At 31.0% G+C, this 21,969-nt stretch overlaps 1 protein-coding gene across 2 annotated transcripts; it reads left to right on the top strand.

The window, feature by feature from the left end:
- Positions 1-21,777, top strand: LOC143072950 (DNA-directed RNA polymerase I subunit RPA49-like). 2 transcript variants are annotated; one of them, XM_076248126.1, is made up of 12 exons: positions 1-139; positions 4,955-5,058; positions 7,312-7,388; positions 7,590-7,675; positions 10,947-11,017; positions 11,834-11,981; positions 13,134-13,220; positions 15,227-15,323; positions 16,938-17,077; positions 17,997-18,087; positions 20,627-20,749; positions 21,267-21,777. In XM_076248126.1, the coding sequence occupies exons 1-12, from the start codon at positions 85-87 to the stop codon at positions 21,418-21,420; spliced, it is 1,233 nt and encodes a 410-aa protein (XP_076104241.1). In that variant the 5' UTR covers positions 1-84; the 3' UTR covers positions 21,421-21,777. The 2 variants fall into 2 exon arrangements, with proteins under 2 accessions (XP_076104241.1, XP_076104248.1); XM_076248133.1 differs by lacking the exons at positions 1-139; positions 4,955-5,058 and adding an exon at positions 6,071-6,200.
- Positions 21,778-21,969: the final 192 nt, after the last annotated feature.

The raw sequence follows: 21,969 nt of genomic DNA, 5'->3' as shown, positions 1-21,969 counted from the left end.
TTTGAAAATTATAGAAGCATTCTCTCACATCCGGTTAAATTCAACACATGTTTCTGTCGTTTTTCGACATCTAAGTCAGATAGTATGGCAGTTGTGACTGCCCATGTTGTCACAGGAGAATGTTATAAAAAGAATATAGGTATGTATATCAAAGCATATATTCACACATTTCTTCTCAATTCTTTGGTACGACAGACATCGCGAGAAAAAAATTCTCTCGACGTCTTGTAAACAGGTTAACAGTAGTACAGTTGACCAATCTGGAAGAAACCATGCATGGTCAAATGCAATTGAAGCTTTTACCGCTGCCCTCCAACAGTTGGACTAATTAACAAGCTCTCTCCTAACTGTGTACAATTGTATCTGTGATAGGATCCTGCTTGACATTGTGTATCATACAACAACAACAACAATACTTTATTTTAAGAGGGTTACACAGTTAGCTATATAACTAATCTTCCCTGAGGCCCTCGACATGAGAAATCAAACAAAATGAAAACATATACATTGCATACATTAGTATAAAAAGTTAAGTATGATAATAATGTTCAATACAACTTGATAAAATTGTGCACAGACCAACCCGTCACATAATAGCCGAAAGGAATCTGTGACGTACCCATCCTAATTTCATAAGTGGGAAATACAGATACAGATACAGAAAAAAATAAACATGATGACATGATCAGTTTTTCTATATTATTGATACAGCTAGGTTGATTTCAATAAATGATCTGTTATTTTGTATTTGAAAGAATTAACATTTGTAATATTTCTTAACGGTATTGGCAAATTATTCCACAAGAATGGTCCAGAATACATAAAAGATTTTTTGAACAATTCTGTTTTTGGTTTAGGGAGTATGAGGTTTCCTTGAACAGCATTTCTCAAGGGGTATGGATTTCTGTCTGAAACATAATGAAACTTGTTAGTAAGATATGATGGGACAGATACAGATACATAAGCATGATAAGTATCATAGCAATTCAGTATAAAAAAATTACTCATCTAAGACTGCAAGACACCATTTATACCTCTACCCCTGATAATTGTGCTAGCGATACTGATAAACTTAGGGGAGGAGAAATGGGCCTTCTTTTACTTTAAGGGTCCCTATACCTTAGAGTTATTCACGGTTATGGTTAGGTTAGGGGATGCTTTAGGTAAGGGCTATGTTTTCAGTGTTTTCCATAAGAACCGGCCCCCGGCCAAATTGACCGTTTCAAACAGTTATTTGGCCGGTTCAATCGTCATCAGTCAAAAAAAAATAGGTGCATATTTTACTTATACGACTATTCTATACGTCGTAACTTTATTATTATCTAGAGGTTTTATTTACGTTTGAGAGTTCCGGTTTGTATTTCTATCGGAACACATGGCTGTTATCCATCGAAAGAGACTTATTAGAAAAATCCTGAGAGATATCGAGTATATATGCAAGTCATGCAATGTCAAGGTCGTTAAAAACTTTCATTTGTTGTTGAACTGTTGACGATGAAACGTTCCATCACAGATTTTTTCCCCGCTAAGCGACACAAAGGTGTGGATTTTTATGATAAAACAATTTATAACGTTTGCATGCATTATTTTTCAATTTGTTCTGTTGTGTTTTATTAATAGTCGCGAATGAATCGATGACATAATTGTCAATTTGGTTCAAATGCACTACGCTGGATCGAAGATTCGACAACTAGTCAATATTCCCCAATCGGGAGATAGCCTCCAGATCTAGAGATGTCTCTAAATTGGGAGACATGGAATAAATTATTTGTCTCCTGATTTGATATGACCCAACAGGCCTGAATACTTCAAGCAAATACGGAAAATTTCCTACGATAAAGGAATATTTACAAATCAAATTTGCTGTCAGACAGAATCAAAAATATAATTTAATTTTGAAAAATTAACTCACACTTAACAAGAATACATGTAATCATGACACTAAGACTTAGTAGTTAGAAAACATCAATTGAGGGGCAATACAGAATTTGAACAGTATGCTCAATTTTGTCAACGTTTAAATATTAGCATTATTCAAACTCTTAAAATTGTTCAGACAAAATTTTTTAGAAAAAAAGTTCTGCTGGTAGTATGTCAATTTGACAAGCATGAAATATTGTCTTAAAATTCACCAGATGCCAGGATTTTGAATCTAGATTTCAAAAATTTTTCCAGGGGGCAAGCCCCCCGGATCCCCCCTTCTTTTCGGTGACCGCCTACTTATTCATTTCAACCACTGTTACATGGTTACAAGTCTATTGATTAATCTATTACACATGTTACATCCAGCAACAAGTTTTACTTCCCTTCTTTGACAATGTTTTCTTTTTGTATGCTGAACCAGTCACTTTTAAAAACCTCTGTTACAAGACAAGATACATCATGGAAAATTAGTAATACTTGATCATGTCGATTAAAATAAGAATAAGATTGCAGAATATTGCCTCATCTTTCGAAACCACTTTTCTGTTAAATAATAAAGCTATGAGATGTAACAACACATGTTTTTATGAACCGCTCTATTTATAGACTCAGCTGTCAATTTTGTCAGTATCCGGTTCTATTGTAAATGAAAAAGGACTTTCTTTTTGTCAACCTACATACTGCAGTACAGCCTTTCAATGAAAAGAAATAAAACCCGTAGCACTACAGACTCCTGAGAGTGTCTAAAACGATGATAAAAGACTCTGATTCCATCTTCGCTAGCCAAGGGTTACGATCCACTCTCGCTCTCTTCGAGAGTGGATCGTAACCCTTGGCTAGCGAAGATGCTCTGATTCAATCAGTAAGGAAAGGTTGACTGTCAAACGGCAGCAAGAATTACACCTGATGACGACAAAGTCTCGATTTCAGGTTATTTTAGAAATATCCTTCACACAACTCCAAAATATAAGTACATACTTTACATTTGTACAAGTTAATCGACTTTCATGACTGCAGGTTAAGTTTTCTAAATGTTTCAACTCGAAATGAAACTCCTGACCCTGATTGTTTATGTTCCGCCATTTTGTTTTTCACAAGGTTTTTTTTTTCTCAACAATCTTTGAAAAAACATATTTTGACAGCGTTTTTATGCCAGATACTAAATTGTTGAATGTATTTGGTGTTTATCATAACAACTATTGAGCAACTGGGCCAAGAAACATGTCTAAATGTTATTTTTACTGTTTGCACTGTGGCCGTCTAAAAATAGAAATCTATGTATCCTTAAGGATACATTCGGCATCTACACCGGTGTGCCAAAAGGATACATTCAGCATGATCAAGCATTTTTATTTACCAGTTCTGCACATGAGTCAATTAAATAATTTGGCAGTATACATGTAGCTGGTTTTTTCACACTTAGTATTGTATAATACATATTCTTAATACATTTACATAAAAAAATATTATATATGCATGTATAATGATTATTTTGGCAGAAATTTGAGTTGAAAACAATTAACTGACTGAGCTACTTACAATAATGTAAAAAAAAGAGAGAAAATTTAAAAAGCAAATATCAACAAGACATGCAGTAGAGATTTATACTGAATTCATCAGAAAACTCCTGAAAGAAGTTATTGCGCTTAAATGACAATTTTTGCCTAGCCTACAATGAAAGTTGTGGTAGGCGGGACATGCGTCATCATCTGGTCATGTTGATACATGTATAGCTTTTCTGGTGTGGGTGTCAGTCACGTCAGCAATTGAAACGTTTTCTGGCTTTTTGCTTTGGTCAGTTTGCTAGGAAATTCTTGTGATAGAATGATCAATGATGTTTTCTTTAAACTTTTATATTTGTTTTTGGTACATACATGTATCAGTCTGAAAACTATTTCAAAGCTCTGTCCTCTAGTTCATGGTGCAGCCACTTTCAGTTTATAAGATTTTTTTCAATGTTAATAAAAGTTTTCTGCTTTAGTTAGTTTAATCATGTTAATAGGAAATACTTGTGAAAGATCAATGACATTTTCTATAAAGTTCCATCAATGGCTATCAGTACATATCAGCTCGACAACTGTTTCCAGGTCATGGTCCAGTGACTTTGAATTAAAAAACAAATTTCAGTGTTAAGTACATGTAGGGCAAGATTTACAAACTAGTGACCAACAAAGGGGAAATTTTCAGCTGCCTCATTATACATTTATAGGAATTATTGCCCTATATTAGCATGGTTAGATGACAAATTTTTGTTTACATTTCTATGTGTTTCGGTAAAAAACTATGTAAGAATGAGGAAAATAAAGACTCAATGAAGAAATAGGTCAAAAGTGTCAGTCAATTTCTGAAAGGAATTAAGTAATGCTATTGCATGGGATGATTTTTGTTCCATTTTTGGTGTATTTGGCAAAAACTATATATAAGCAGATTGAGGGAAACTAAACAGATAAAAAAAATATCAAGAAAAGGAGATTTTGGTCAAATTGACAGCAATATAGTGTTTTCTGTATTTTGATTTTTTTTTTTTTGCATTTGCAGATTGAAGTGAAAAAACTCAACAGAAATTAATATCATACTTCAGATTCTATGAACACATGACACACATAAGTTCACTCTTAGGACTATTGTTTTCTATACCATTACCTTAAAATTTCTGAGAATCATTTGAACTACATGATGTGTTTTAAAAAGTGATTTACAGTATATTGAATTGTGAGGATAAATTCATTTAAATTAGAGTCACAGACAACAATGACAGAAGTAATGTACATGTATGTCATTCAGTATTCCTTAAGCCCTATAAAACAATACAATTTTTACTGGAACCTCAATTTTTCATGTTTTTGCTCTAAGAAATAGATTAATGGGAAAAATCAAGCAATCAGAAAGCATGTAAATGTTACAAGATTACTTTGCATTAGGTTTTATCTAATGTGTAATATGTCCATAAAAGAAATGGATTAATGCTTCAAATGACAACAGGAAAATTAAGAACTCATTTTTAAATCTAATATTGTTTTATTATTGACAGCTCATTTTACAAATGGAGAGATTAAAGAAAATCATACTGATGGTTTGTCAGTTGGACAGTTTATCCAGGCGAGAGACAACAGAAAAAGAAAACACACAATTTTGGTTTGTTGTACTTTCAACATTTTATTTAAGGCCAACTGAAATGATATGTGTGTTTCCTATTACATCTTTGAAAAAAAATAGGGTAGGTTATAGGGATTTTTATATTTTTTATTTTGCAATTTTATAAATATTTTTTACTTTGAGTAGGGAGGGCCTCGGTGACTGGGGTCCAAGTAGTTAATATTGAAATCATTAGCCAGTCGACACTAAGGTTGTAAGTTTGAACCCGACTCATGCGGGTGCACTGGACTCCAATCTTTATTGACTAGGATTGTTAGTTTTCCTATCAAAGGTCAGCGGTTTTCTACAGGGACTCTGGCTTCGCCAACAATAAAAACTGGTCGCCACAAAAGAGCCTAAAAGCAGATCTTAAAAGTGGCGTTAAAACACCAAAATAAATAATAAAAATACATTGAGTCTATGGGAGAGAAATTCTGACTTTAACAGTGCTTATTGAGTAAATGACCAAAAATACTTTATGGTAGGCTATTTAAAAACTTAAGATAAAGGGTAGGTAAAGAAATAGGAAACACACATATTTTTTTAAAATGGCCTAACTTTTTTGTTAAAATAATCCATTTATTGTGATCATGATTTTAATCACCATTATTCCAGGATGACTTTATTCTTGATTTCAGTCATGTCAGTTGTTTATTATCTCTTTCATGACCTAAGATTACTCAATTAATTATATTGTACTTTAGCTAGAGAAACTTGGAGGAATTCATTTAAACTTTCTTTAAGACATCAGGGTAGAAGATTATATTAAACTCAAGTCAGTATCAGCATCATGAATATCAAAGTGTTAACCTTGTCTACTTTCCTTTTATTTTCTCTCCATCCATTTTTTTGTTTCCTTTTAGTATCTTGAATTTAGCCTTAACAATTCAATTTAATTATCATGAATATAGCTTATAAAAAAGTCATATTAGAGGTTTGTCCCAATATTACAATTTAGCCTCAATGGAATTAATGAAAATTTGTCAGCTTTTTTTCAGGACTATAAAACTAAGATATAGTTATAAGTTTTGACTTTTTTTAGCACTGAATATCCTAAGTTATGTCCCTTGATTATACAGAATGTCAGAAAGTAGCCACATTTTAGGGATTTTTACTCCCTTCCAGCTTTGTAATATATTCAAGTACTAGTAAATGTTTTAAATTCTGTGTCATGGTCCATTTCAGCATGGCTTAGTTTTGTTTATTTTCGTTTGTTCTTCACATGAATTTGTTTACCAAACCAGGTTATATTTTTCTCAGCTGTGCATCCATTTCCATCGAATATAGTTTCCAATAGAATTCATGATTTATTTGAAACTCGAAAAAAACAAGCAGGACTGAAAATAACCTTTAACAGAAACATACACATAAACAATTATTAATGTTCTGTAAGAGTAAGCATATCATTCACTGTTGCCATTTATCATTGTAAAAATCCAATGAAATATCATCGATACAAAAGGGTAGAAAGATAATAAAATTAGACATCCATATACATACATGTGATATATATGATACATCAGGAATACTGCAGTCTCAGATAAATCAAATAAAGTCGAAAGTAACATTTTTATATATAGGTCTATATATATATTATAAGAATCATACAATCAGAAAGCATGTAAATGTTACAAGATTACTGTGCTTCATGTTTTATCTAATGTATAATATGTTCATAAAAGGACAACAGTTAAGTTACTTTCATGTGATATAGAGTAATGCTCTGTTGTATGTCCGTGAGTGAATCTGCCCTTCCTGTATCAGACTGAAGCCTTAAGTGTCAAGGTTGAAGCCATTAAAGTTGAGTTCACATTAACTTAATTTTGCTGCTTACCAGACATAAAAAATTAGCAGGTTATTTTTTTTGTTTATGGTAGTTCCTTGTAAACATGGATTTTTGATAGTGTGAAAAGGGAATATTGTCATTAGGACACATATTTTTGTTTGATCTGTCAAGGTTTGGTTGTCTATAAAATCCAAACAAATTTATTTAAACAAAACAACATAGGACAAGTATAGCTTGTTCAACAATAATGACAATGGCTGAATTTGAACATAATAAAATTAACTCTTCATTTTCACATTTTTTTATTTTATTTTAAATTTAAACTAAATTTTCATATCATTTGTATTGCATGAGCTCTATATCTACATTTTATTTTTTCCCACAGCAATAACCAACTGCATGTATATATACAGTATGAGATATGAAATTTTATCATTCAGTATATATATATCTTATTTAACTTAAAGGTTGGAGAAACTGAAACTATGTCATATGTCGGGAAGAACTTTGGACCAGATGCCAGTAAAGCACAGAGTTATTGCAGGTATTTATGATGTAACATTAATCTTCAGTTTCCTTTTTATAATGTTTTTATGTGTATTAGTGATAATCATTTTAACTTAAATCTTCTTTTATTTCATGAAAATAATGATGAAAGATGAAGTATGGTCAAGGCACATTTGTTTATTTATGTTTTGATATCTGGTTGCATGATAATTAACATTATGAAATGTCTTTATTTTAGATATTATGTTGGTGTAGTAGACAGAAAACGAGGAAAAATGAAAGTATTTGATTCAGAAATAATTCAAATGGTCCCAAAACAACCAGGTAGGTACTTATCATCTATCTCAATATAAGTGTCATCTGAATCACACTAATAGCCACAGTGTAAGGAGATTTGGATGAACCCCCCTGAAAGCCAAAAAATAACTATTTTAGCATGTTAAAAATATTGAATCTGAGATTCCAGAAGAAATTAGCCCTTTAGCAGTTAGAGAATCTTGACATCAAATACCTGAAATTAGAGTGCCATGGCTTAGGGTCTGTAAACCATTGATACATATATCAATTTTAGCTCACCTGGTCATAATGCTTCTTCAGTTTCTTGGCGTACTTTCTCGTCCATTATTATCAGTCATAGAATATTTTTTTAAAGATCACCCCTTTCGAAACTAGTGAAATCATTTCCCAAAAAATTTAGGTTAAATTATCCTAATGGTATCTAGTACTTAGTTTGTCTAATAATGATAAATGCATTGAATTTGAAAACATAATAGATAATTAAACTTAAAACATCACAATTACCTTCATCATGTACATGGCAAAGTGTTCAGAAATAAAAAGGCTTTTATTTTTAGCTAAAATTTTAAGTTAGGATCTATTGACCAATATTGCAATTACTCTTTGGGAAATATACCTTTTTGTTGAAAATTTACAAACATTGACATATAAGTGTTCTTTTCTTGAAATCACAAAATTAGAGATGTTAGAGCACACATCTTGATTTTCCACAAAATTTCAAGAAAACATAAATTTTCTTTAATTTATTGGACTAGAACCATAGAGCCAATGCGTATTAAAAGATATTTTAAGCTAAAATCTGATGTATAAATTTAACATGTATATCTGACTTGAATATTTTGTTTGTTGAAGCCTGCTCTGTGTTTCCTAGCCAAAACTTTGGTAGAAATTCGGGGAAGTTTGTCAAATTTCATCAAATCTCTACTTTTTGCCTTTATAGATGGTGAATATTAACTCCTTATAAAAAAATGCTAAACAAAAATAGTTATATTTCAATTTTCAGTGTTTTTCAATCAACTTTAAAAATATTTGTTATGTTCAAACTATGGACTTAATATTCAAGGACAAATTTGCCCCTTCCCAAAATTACTCCTTTTTGAGTAAAAACATATCATAAAAATTGTTTTGATATAAAATTGAGAAAGGAAATGGGGAATGTGTCAAAGAGACAACAACCCGACCATAGAGCAGATAACATTGAGAAACTCCATTTAAAAGAATAAAAAAGTTCCATTAAGTTCTTCAAATCTTTGAAAATAATACATTATCCCAGTGATCTGGTAGGATTTTTTCTCTATGGGCCCAGGGCCCCTCAAAAATAAATTCAATGGGCCATCATTGGAGGAATTACACAGTTGTGTAGGGGGTCTCATTGGGGGGGGTCCGATCCCGCATCCAGCTTACTGCTTTTTTAAATTCCTGTATCCCGCTTACACTATGTACGTAGGCAATTCTCATTTTCTTGTCATTGCGCGGGTCCTTCTAGACCTCATTTCCTGTTTTCACGACACAAAAATGACTTTCACATGTCACGCTTACAAAAAATCGGCAATCCCGCGTCACGCTTAGACCCCAATGAGACCCACTGTGTACACACACATGGCGGCACGGAATACGATCTTAATCCATTTTGATGATATTTAAACGTTTCCAAACGAATTGAAAAATATTGTGCGCCACATGGGCGCTTACATAAGTCACTCTATGCGCCATTTCTGGTCAATATGCGCTATAGGCGTAGGGCGCACGTCCTTCCCGATCACTGATTATCCATATTCAAGACTATTTTTTTCATTCATCTTATATCTAGCACAGTTAAAGTTAGACAATGTAAAGTGTCTTTTTTCTTCTTCTTTCAATTGATAAAAAAAGTTCACAAACTATATTATCAAAACCTTCCATAATTAGATTTTTATACTGTAAATTCAGAAATTATTGGGTGCATTTATTTATGCGAATTTGTCATTTTAGACTTAATATATACATGATTTTAATTTTTATGATTTTGAGAAAAATCCTGTTAAATTCATACAAAATATTTCAAAATGCGAGTTTTAATTATTGTGTTTACAACTTGGTCGCGTTTTTCACCATAATAAAAACATTGCAACAATTTTTTCTAAATTTACAGTATTCATTTTTATCCTTGAGTGACAACAGCCCATGTTATTAACCACTGGTTCAATCACTTCATCATTTAGTAAATATTGAATGAAGATCCAGTCATAATCAATTTTATACCAAATTAGATTGATTCTAATTATAAAGAATTTAATTGTCATTCATCATGTTCATATTTACTTGTAAAAAGTAAAATTACAAAAGTACTAAACTCTGAGGAAAATTCAAAACGGAAAGTCCCTAATCAAATGGTAAAATCAAATGATAAAACACGTCAAAAGAATAGACAAGAACTGTCATATTCCTGACTTGGTACAGGCATTATCAAATGTAGAAAATGGTGGATTAAACCTCGTTTGATAGCACTAAATGTAGTGAATTAATTGGAATTAAAATAAAAACTTTAGAATTGAAATTGTTCCTCTCAGTTAGAATATTTGATTTTACAGAGTTGTACTTTAACTAGTTGATACATCATGGATGACATCTTTAATTTTAAACCCACACATCTCCTGATTGTTTTGTAATTTAGACCTATCTGTACCTGCAAACTAGACAAGATGTTATATACCAGACTCTAATGTTTTAAATAGATTATCTGGGTTATGCCCCAACATACGGTTCCTTTTAAAGATTTATAAACTATCATGTTTTCAGTTAAATATTTCTTTGTGAATTGTTGCTTTAGACAATATCCCTTTCTTTTGTGAGTGAGTAGAGATATTTTTCTCCGATCATAGAATTGAGAATGGAAATGGTGAATGTGTCAAAGAGACAATGACCTGATCAAAGAGCAGAAAACAGCCAGAGGCCACCATAGTTAAAACATAGTTTAAACTTAGATTTTTTTTGTTGGAGCTAAGGCAAGGATGTTAAACATTATGAAAATCAAAGATATAAACATCAAAAGATAAGAAATATGCTAACCCATTGGCAATAGATAGTTAATCTTGTGTTTTTTTTCTCAGATTTTTTTATTGTAAAAATTTGATATTTGACAGGACAAAAATGTAACCGTTTCAACATACATGTAGTCACCAATGTGACATCATATTACCATAATTGCAACCAATCAAAGATGGGCATTTGTTTGAATTTTGTATAATCATTCTTTGATAATTAAAATTCTGATTTTACAAACTTATTTTACATATATCTGTATATCTAATTGTTGTAGATTTCCAAGAAGAAGATGAGAGAAGTCAAATAGCCTTACCTGCTAATGCTGACAAAACATACAAACAAAGAGTAAGGAAACACTTAGTTAAAATTAAAACTTGGTTCGATTCCCGTATGGGATGAAAATTTCAGGAACTCAATTTTCGGCTCTCCCTTGACACCATCTGCGAGTATGGTCTTGAGGAAACGATGATAGTCCGTCGGAAGGGGACAATAAATGGCTGAACTGTGTTAACAGAGAGCCATATCTCTTGCACGTTAAAGACACCCTTGTAGATTTCGAAAAAGAGTAGGCTAATGCCGCTACAAGGCAGCACTCGCACCCGCAAAGGGGAAAGGGATGAATATAAGTTGAAAAACTTGTTTCCCAATCCACTATAAATAAATATGTTTAAACTAAAAGGTTTAAAATTCTTAAACATAATAATCTTTCACCTTTTCATACGATTAATAAAAAAATCTTAACAGCAATTTTGAATTTCTTATGAGATATAAACTGCTTTGTGCTTGAAACATTAAAATTGTTGCATCCTTCAAATTTTTTTGTTTTATTCTTGTTAACTTCAAATAGTCCAAATAGTCTGGGGTGAATAAGTCATATAAATATAGAAAGGAAATGAAAGTACAAGTAATATAAGTCTGACAGTTTCAATATATTGAATTGATATATTTATTTCATAGATTTGTGGAAGTCGTAAAATATTAGTTCCATCAAATATGGCATATTTCAATATATTCAATCTGCATGAAATGTCAATTTCTTCAAGTGTTTCGTATGACATATCTTCTTTTTTTAATATATTACTTGAGGTCTGTCAACCAGAAAACATTCAAGTAGAATTGCATCATTGAAAAGTTGATTAAAATTGTGTAATGTTATTACAGATTGATGATTTGACTGCTAACTTTGGTAGTAAGAAGAAAAAGCAAGCCATGGGATCGCGATTACGAAATGAAATTCATGGAGAAACCTTAGAAAAATCTCTTAACTCTGTTGTCACAGATGCTGCATCTCAGAATAAACACAAGCCAGGTATTTACTTCATCATTTCTTAATAATGTTTTGTTGATACAATGTTGTGACGGTATCTTGAGGTTTCACTTACTTGGTAGAGTTTTTTGTTGTTAGGGTATTTTCGGGTTTCATTGCTAATTATTTTTTTTTTATTAATAATGGTTTCTTAATAAAGTTTTATTTATAGAATGTTGTGACTGTATCTTGAGGTTTCACTTACTTGGAAGAGCCTTTTTGTTTTCAGGTTTCATTGCTAATTAGTTTTATTTCTAAAATTAGTGTTTCATCCAGATAAATGCAGATTTTGGTCATCAAGATAGAGGAATGGTGATAAATCATAAGTGCCAACTCAAGCTCATCATTTGGATTAAAATAAATTGGGGTTTTTTTAATGTTTTTTTCCAATAGTTCATATCTATGGTTTGAGATTTCATTGATGTTAATACTTTCGGTATTTTTTTTTTAGGGTAAAATAGATCATGTAGATGTAACAATATGTGTCAACGCTTACACCATATTTAAATAAATTGTTTTTTAATTCCTTGTTCTGGGTATACTAATCTTTTTATAACAAGTTTGTCCATCCCATATGACCAATTAGTATTCTCTTAACGTAAAATAGGAAAAGAACACTTGTGTAACAGTTCTCTAATTAACAAATATAAATCAATTAAGCTCACAGAATAAGATTGATTTGAATATTATGGCTTTAGATAAATCAATTTACAATACAAATTGAAGGGATTATTTTTTATTGCGTGAAGTTAAAAACGAATTTATAGTGTTTACTTGTTAATTTTGTAGATCTAGTCATTACTGCTATGATTTTAACATCGAATGTACTGTAATGTTGTTTTTCTCTGAGAAATTTTGTTATTGTTAAAATAATTGTGGTGTTACTGCCATGAATCCTTAGATAGTATGATGGTTTGTTTTACCTTAAAATTCAAGAAAATATAATTTAGAAAGAAAAAAAAAGAATAAAGAATAATTGAAATAATATTGTGATCAGATATTGTACACCAAAATACCTTTACAACTTGTAAATTTGACTTGTTTTAAAAATCTGTTAAGGTAAACAGCCTTTGCAAAATTTACCCCAAAACATATAGAGAAAGGCATATTACTATTGTTTTATAATTGTTTATTTTTTTAAATTTTATAATTCAGTGAATAAAGATGACCAGCAATCAACATTACTTCCTGTATATTACAAAGATGGCGAAACACCAAAAGATGTGTACCCATTAGAAAGTGGTAAGAATGACATTTAAGTTTTCTATTTTGACAAGCTATAGCTACTTTTGTTTGCTTTTATAATAATATGAATGTAAAAAAAATATGAAAAGGTGTGTTTTATATCTGTATTTTATAGATCAGAAAAAAATTACATTTCCCTGTTTTAAGATTCACTTTGATTGAATAAAGCCATAAAATTTCAGGACATCTATTCAACAATTGATAGTGTGAAGTTGTTGTGCATATAACCGTAGGAATCCTGTTACTGATTTTATAATGATGAATATAAAGGTGTTCTCTTTCAGTAAGGGACGACATCAAAAGTTCAATGACCCCCACACCCTCCATCTTATCTTAATTTGGGAAAAATTGATTGACCAATAGGGATATATGTAAAATCAATTTTAGATTAACAAAATTGCAGCAATGTTGAACAAATAGTGACAAAAATAGCAAATGAATATGAGTCATTTATGAAAGTTTTAGCTTTGGGTACAGCTAGACTTATTTGTTCTTGATCTCAATTAAAACCTGATCTCAATTAAAACCTATCTCATATGACACGTAAAGTTTAATGTCTTATGAACATCTAATAAATGATGTTAGTCATGATTGGGGTTTTCAATCAGAGAGCCAAGAATTCAGACCTTTTTACATTAAAAATATTGATTTCAGTGAAATTGAACGAACAATAATAAAATAAGTGATTACTGGAATGAGTCTGGATAAATGAATTATGAAACTGACATAAATATGGATAACGTTAGGTGCCATCAGTTTCATGTGAACACAAAAGTGAACTAATGATGGTTTAACACAGCAGGAAAAAGATAGATATGATTTTATGTCATACATCAAAGTAAACTTTCCGTTAGATCTAATAAAGATTGATACAGTTGTGGAGCAAATGTCAACGAGATGTTAAATCAACAATAAACAACCCTAACTGATAAATATTCAATTCTGTTATAAGTCACTTTCAAATGTTTTCATGATAATTAAAGTTATCATATTTGGAATTGATTCACTATTACGTAATTGTACAAAGCTAATTGCAAAAATTACAGACAATTTATTGAACAAATTTATAAGTTGTTGTGTTACCAATATTTGTAGCATTTTTACATAGTATTACATTTTACCTGTCATTTTGGCAGCTTAAGGAAAAGTGATCTGAATGTTGCAGTCTAGACATCTTTTGGTTATTGTTTTATACCCAATGCTACAAATTAATGGGAATGTAGTTTTTGACCTGTCTGCTCATTCAGTCAATTTGGTTGCTTGATGTAAACTCAAGCACTTTATATCAGATTACAATCTTATTTTGTGTCAGATAAGATCATTTATAATGAAGGAAAGATAATTATTGATTTAGGAGGTCAGTAGGTCAAGATCATGGTCAAATTTACCAAAAAAATAGACAGAAGTTTGTGCTGTAAAGTGAATCATATACCATATGTCTTAGTGCAACTTTCTCAGAATATATGGTCACATTTAATGAGAAAAGATTCATATTTATATTGAAGTCACATGGTTCAAGGTTAAGGTCATACTAACTAGAAATGAATTAGCAAGTGTGAAGAGAAGTTGTTCTAAGATGCTGTACATGTACCAGATACATATATAGTCACTTATAAAGACAAGATGATCTCTAGATATTGAGGTTACTACATTCAAGGTCAAGGTCATCGTTACTAAAATAACATTTTCTTTAGACATTATGACCATAACTACATCTTGATGTCAGGATCATAGTTACTAAAAGTATATTTTTGTTTAACACTATTACTGTCTGAAATTATAACAGAAAAGAATGATACATAAAAGAATGCCTGCAGAATACTTCTAGTTCTCCCGTTGATGTTCTTTTATTTCTTTTAGTTGCTGTCTCACATCACTTTTTATCCATACAGTTCACATATTATGCTAACTACAAAGAGATATTGAATAATTTTTTTCAGACTTACTTAGACATTTACAAATCTATAATTAGACAAATGAAATCTGATATAAATTTATTTCAGTGTTAAATCAAGAGGCAATGGATTCAATGATGACTCCAGCTCAACTATTCTATGATTCCAATAAAAAGCAGATCAAAGAATGGAATGTAAAAGAGGAGTAAGTAATTTTCACAACAGCTTTAGGATTTTACATGAAACAAAAATGAAATATGTAGAAAAATTTGACTGTTTATTCAGAAATTATTGAATGCATTTATTATTGCAGTTTTGTTATAAAAGATTGCACAAAAAGGAAGGTTTATAAGAATACCTGTTTTAATTGTACCTATTGTCAGGAATATTCTGATGAATCTTATTTTTGTAAAGTTGTTTTGGACTTTCATTAAAATTGAGAAAGGAAATGGTGAATATGTCAAAGCGACAACCACCCGACCATAGAGCAAACAACAGCCGAAGGCAACCAATGGGTCTTCAATGTAGCGAGAATTCCCGCACCCGTAGGTGTCCTTCAGCTGGCCCCTAAAATATGCATAATAGTACAGTGATAATGGACGTCATACTAAACTCCGAATTATACACAAGAAACTAAAATTTAAAATCATACAAGACTAACAAAGGCCAGAGGCTCCTGACTTGGGACAGGCGCAAAATTGCGGCGGGGTTAAACATGTTTATGAGATCTCAACCCTCCCCCTATACCTCTAGCCAATGTAGAAAAGTAAAACAATAACGATACGCACATTAAAATTCAGTTCAAGAGAAGTCCGAGTCTGATGTCAAAAGATGTAACAAAATTGTTTATTTTTAGTAATGGCAAATAAATAACTCATCTAAAATAAATTCATTAAGTTCCTGTGGATATTAATTAATTGCAGAGAAAAATATTTATTGCTAAAAATAAGTCCTTTAGAAATTCAACCACCCACCAGAGAAATCCAGCCGATACTATTCTGAACATTATACTGTATAAGAATCCTGCAATTGAAAATATATAATGATGCAGAGCAACAATCATTAATTTTTTCTCAAGTTTTATGGTTTATGTTCGTGTTGATTTAGACTTATATGTTATATGAACTGTTTTTTCAAGGCAGGATATTGACATTAATGTCTTGAAATATATGGTGCAATTGTTCTTTTATTCAAAGATGTGTCTTTTTATTTTTATCTTCAATAAACAATACTGAATTGGGAAATCTTTTATAATCATTTGGTGTTGTTCCAGTATTAAACTCATTGGTAGCGTGGGGAAGGAAATTTTAAAATAAAAAAATGTAACTTCCACTATATTTTCCCCATATTGCCCATCACAGACATTACTGTGAAAATTTGTTGTTTTAAGAAAAAGTCTAACCCTTCAATGCAAAAGTGATTGATGCATGATGTCAAATGAACCAAAATCTCTTGTCAAGTGTTGCAATTTCTGAAATACCAATAAGGTCTAACGCATGATAATGATATCTAGCATTACTAAGTAGATAAAAGTAATAAGTGATTATTACTGTTTATTACTGAAATACTGTTTTTCTTAAATTATTGCATACATATAAAAATTTGATTTTGGAAGCATGGACAAAAATGCGAGATTGATTATTGAAATTTAAGGAAAAGATGCATTCAGGTATAAAAATTGGATATCATAATGCAAGTTATATTTATTGTGATTCACACCCGGCCACATAATTTGTCTAAATAAAAACCTTGCAATGATATTGAATTTACAGTATTCAATGCAAGTCTTTTATAATAATTTGTATATTTTTATTATTAGATATCCAAAATACATACTGAACCACTTGTCAGTGTTGCCTTCATCGACAGACCAGAGATGGTACAAGTCTAAGATACTTATGTATCTACATTATCTTATGAATGTCTTCATGAAACCAGCCAAAGATTTCAAAACAAAAAGTATGTACATGATGTACAAGCATTGTCTTTTGTAAATTTCAATTTTCCATGTTTGACAGTTTATGTGACAGACAAATGTACTTATGTGTGAATAAAAGGAGGTACACATCAGTGAAATAATTACCCAACAACAAATATCTGAAAGATAACCAAAGGAATGAAAAAAATATCTTATTTATTAAGATGTGGTATGAGTATCAATGAGACTTCCTCCATCCAAGTCAAAATGTATAAAAAGTAAACGATTATGTATTTCCAAGTAGGTCCTTCTACACAGAGCCTTAGCTCACACCAAACAGTAAACTATAAAGGGCCCCAAAAGGAATAATGTAAAACAAGAAAACAAATGATCTTATCTACATAAAAAACGAGAAACACTTATGAACCACACCAACAAAAGACAACCACCTAACATCAGGCTCCTGACTTAGGACACAGGTACAGCAAATTTAAATGTTTTAACAGGCACCTATCTTAACCCTAACCTGAGGCAGTGGTGTAACATTACATTAATGTATCAATTGCAAAAGCTTAACTCAATCAAAAAGACATTTGGTTAATAATCAAAAAGTTTAATAGGTGATATAAATGAGATTTTGAAATATATTAATCAGAAGTCAATAGGTGACACCTACATGTCTAAACTAACCTTAAATAGGCAACAACATGTGGTAGAAACAAAACATTTTGCATGATTTTTTATGTTGTGTTTTTTACACATGTAATGTTAATATTTGAATTATATGCTAGAAAAATCAGTGAACACATTTTTAATTAGGGAAAAAGGTTTTTAATTAAGCAAATAAATATAAAAAGAAGACGGGTGGAAACTGGTAATAAATACTTTTGAAACGTTGTAGTTTAAGAAATGTTATTTTTCCATCTGCATTCAAAGGGAGGTAATTTAATTATTTTACAGATCCTCTGCCAAAAGAATGGCCAGACAAAGTAAAAAAACAGATATATGATGACTTTACGTTACTAGCAGACTCAGGAAAAAGAGAAGTAAGGTAAATGACAATTGCGTAAATACAAAATTTAATCCTGGTGTCTATGATGAGTTTATTTACAACCACTGGGTCGATGCCACTCCTGGTGGAGTTTTAATTCCCTGAGAGTATCACCAGCCCAGTAGTCAGCTCCTCTGTGCTGACATGAATTATTATTGATATGGTCATATTTATAAATTAACTGTTTACAAAACTTTTGAATTTTTGAAATACTAAGGATTTTCTACCTCAGGAGTAGATAACCTTAGCTGTATTTGGCAAAACATTTAGGAATTTTGCTCCTCAATGCTTTTCAACTTCGTGCTTTATTTGGCCTTTTCAAGTTTTTTGGATTCGAGCGTCACTGATGAGTCTTTTGTAGATAAAACGCACATCTAGCTTAAATACAAAATTTAATCCTGGTATCTATAATGAATTTATTTACTTTGTTATGTCTTATACTGAATGAGAAATCAATCTAATGTTCAACTTGGCCAATGGTATATGTATTGCAACACTTTGTGTCAGTTGGTATTACAATGTTTTGTATAGCATCTCTCAAAATTTATTAGAAAAATGGAATTCTTAGGCCTAATAAGAGAATATGATTCATCTCAAAGACCCTGCTTACACGTTTAATATTTGGCAGTAACTATAAACAATTGTCTTTTGAAGAAAAAAACTGGCAATGAAAAAGTTTGGTGGTAACATCTGATTGTTTGTCACTGAAAAATAATTCCAGTGATCAGTGCTGTATAGTTATTACTCTGTTCATTCATAATAACTTCTAGGATATACCATAAGTCATGATTGCTTTAGACAACCTTCATATAGTTTTATGCAGTGTTAATTAATGTATAAAAAAAAGAGTTTTTGTTGTGATTTTTGTGAAAAACTTGACAAAATAAATTTATACTATAATTGTTTACTTTTTACACTTTGTGGCATGGATTGACAGTTGTGGTATTAGCACTCATACCACAACTTCCTATTTCTAGTAAAAAGTTAGTTTTGAAAACATTTCTTTTCACCTGGATTTCAGATAAAATATTATAAGACATGAAGTGCTATTTCAAAACTGATACCCAGTGTCAAATTATTGGTAAATCGAATTTTAAAACAAAATAAAAATTAATTGGCAAACAGATAGTTTTGTTTATAAAAAAAGTAATTCACAAATATCCTGAACACTATTGTTTCTAAGATTTTTAAGAAGATTGTTACATACATATACTGTTAGATATGATACATGATGTTCCAAATAGATTCCCAGTGCCAGATTTTCAATTAAATCAAGTTTGTCTGTCAGAAGTCACATCTTTTGAGAAATATATTTTTATTGCTAGGATATAAATAAAGTATGATATTTAGGTATACTATGCTATAAATCCAAAATTTGTTGTAATTGGTATTATCTGCTTCTCTGTAAAACACAAGGCATGTGTGATTGTGTGAGTGAGTGATACAACTGGCCAGATTATAATCTGCATAATATAAAAGTAAGAAGATTTGGTATGATTGCCAATGAGACAACTATCCACCAAAGTTCTAATGTAGTGGATCTAAGCAATTATAGGCAACCTTAGGCCTTCAGCAATGAGATAAACCCATACTGCATGGTCGGCTTTAGACATAATATTTTTTTTTACTAAAGTATAATTCTTATATCATTTGCATATCTATAAATACTTGAATTGGATTGGTCAATTGGGAATTTTTCTCTTGGTTTACACTTCGATAAACCATGTTTCCGAAACTACTTTCGTAATCTATTCATGCGCGATATACATTCTTGCAGGGATACTGGGATTTTCATCAAATTGAGACTATAAAACAATTGCATAATAGTTGTTTCTATTCAAATGCATATTTAACAAAAAAAATAAATGCCCAAAAGCTTTGAAAATGTATAAAAATAAAATTTGGATAAAATTCCGCGAAATTTCATGAAGGATTTGGCGAATTTACGTCATGGAAAAACACGACGTCATACGAATGAAAATATTCAAGGGAGAGATTATTTAGTTACGTGTATGCTTCAAATTCGGATATTTTTTAATTAAAATGAAGTTTTTGAGGTAGGTGCTATTTCATTTTAGATTCTGTTGCATTTATCGGACATATATGGTTTTTAGAAAGTCAAAATGGCGGCCACTGCTTAGTTACGACATGCCATTGTGCTTTTGATGGTAAATATAGCAGCCATCAATCAAATAATGTGAATTAATAATTGCGTATGTTTGGATGCAGAATTATAAGGATTAAACACATTTTTTCAAGAGGTTATTGATGTGTAAACCGGGTCTCTTACTCACAAACTTGACATAAAAGTCCTTCGGACTTTTATTCAGTTTGTGAGTTAATCGCCCCGGTTTACACATCAATAACCTCCAGAAAAAATGTGTTTAATCCTATAATAAATGTCAAGAACCACCATACCAGATTGAAAAGAAAAGGCTTTGTCATAAATGAACTTTTGTACAATTTGACTCTGATATATGCTGATACACACCATAATGTTATTGTTAGCCTCCAGAGATATTTCTTTTTATCATTTTAGATGTCTTCCATCCCGTCTAAAAGACAAGTTGGCATTACATATTTTGGTGCTTTGTCTTATCCTGGATGAGTTTGATTTACCATTGAATGATTTACAAAGAGACCTCAAATTAGGTGCAAAAAGGTAATATTTATGTTAAGACAAAGCTTTTAACCATTTCCATCACAGCAAACTTTCTCTTGTCATGCATTAGTTATTGTTGTTTTACACTATAGGTGTGGGGCTATATTGCAATCACCTTATCTGTCTGTTTGTTCTCTAAACAAAAAATTCTGTCACATCTTTCTCAGCTACTTTTATTGCATAGTGTGACTTCATACTTTGTGAACAGTTTGAATTTGCTTATCATGAAAACATGTGCATTCTTCTTTATTATACACTTAAGTCCTACAGTGTTTTAAACACAAGGAGATGTAGATTAAATGTCAGTATCAGATAACACCAACAATACAACAATAGTCCATTTATATAGTTGCTTGGTGGCCAATATGTTAGTGGTATAGGTCAAAGGTACTTACCATTATCCTAAATCTATCTGTAGTTAGTTAACAAATCCAAGGATGTATTATATGGCCTGTTTAATTCTCCTTTTATATTTACTTATTTTGTGTACTATATTCTGTGTTATCTTATTTTTCAGTTTGGACTCTTATGTTAGAGCTATTGGGTGTAAAATGAATATCAAAAAGATAACAGCAGAATTGGGAGAGAAATTAGAAATAAAAAGTGCAATTTTGCAATTACCTTTAAGATTCCCAGAGGCAATACCAAGGAAAGCCAAAGCTAGAAGATAGTGATTAGATTATAAAGATTTGTGACTTCATTTTAGTATCAGTAATGGATGATATCTTTTCAATAAGACGATGTGTATGATGCGTATGATCATCTTTATAAAATACCTGAATGAAATAATCTCAGAACAGTGTTAATTATTCTGTACAATATCTTAATCAAGCTCAGAATGTTATAAATTACTGTCTGAATGATCTACCAATATTCATTTGTCTTGTCAGTAATTATATAAAACAGTCTTAGTGTTGTGAATCATAGCAAAATCAAAACTGTTATGGCAGATACTGATACAAAATATTATCCCTTTTACTAATTCATAATAAATGAAATGGGACGTTTTTTCTGCTCTGCAGACAGTTCTTGTTGTAGTTATTCACTCCCCTTCAAGTCAAAGAAAAAAAGAAAAGCAGATAATTTCAAGGGCAATAAAAACATCTGTAGACAATAATGGGGCAAAGATAAATAGAGAGAACAGAATTCGCATCAGTTCACAAAACACTATGCACAAAATTTTGACTATAAGATATAAAGTTCTTGTGCTCCACTCATGG

This window comes from Mytilus galloprovincialis, chromosome 1, assembly GCF_965363235.1.
Source record: "Mytilus galloprovincialis chromosome 1, xbMytGall1.hap1.1, whole genome shotgun sequence".
Lineage (NCBI taxonomy): Eukaryota > Metazoa > Mollusca > Bivalvia > Mytilida > Mytilidae > Mytilus > Mytilus galloprovincialis.
This window is presented reverse-complemented; position numbering and strand designations above follow the sequence as displayed.

Excerpts from the sequence above, each read along its gene's own strand:
- LOC143072950 (XM_076248126.1), top strand. The coding sequence starts at position 85 with ATGGCAGTTGTGACTGCCCATGTTGTCACAGGAGAATGTTATAAAAAG. Across the intron at positions 7,389-7,589 it reads AAAGCACAGAGTTATTGCAG|ATATTATGTTGGTGTAGTAG; the intron begins GTATTTATGATG and ends TCTTTATTTTAG. Across the intron at positions 7,676-10,946 it reads AATGGTCCCAAAACAACCAG|ATTTCCAAGAAGAAGATGAG; the intron begins GTAGGTACTTAT and ends TAATTGTTGTAG.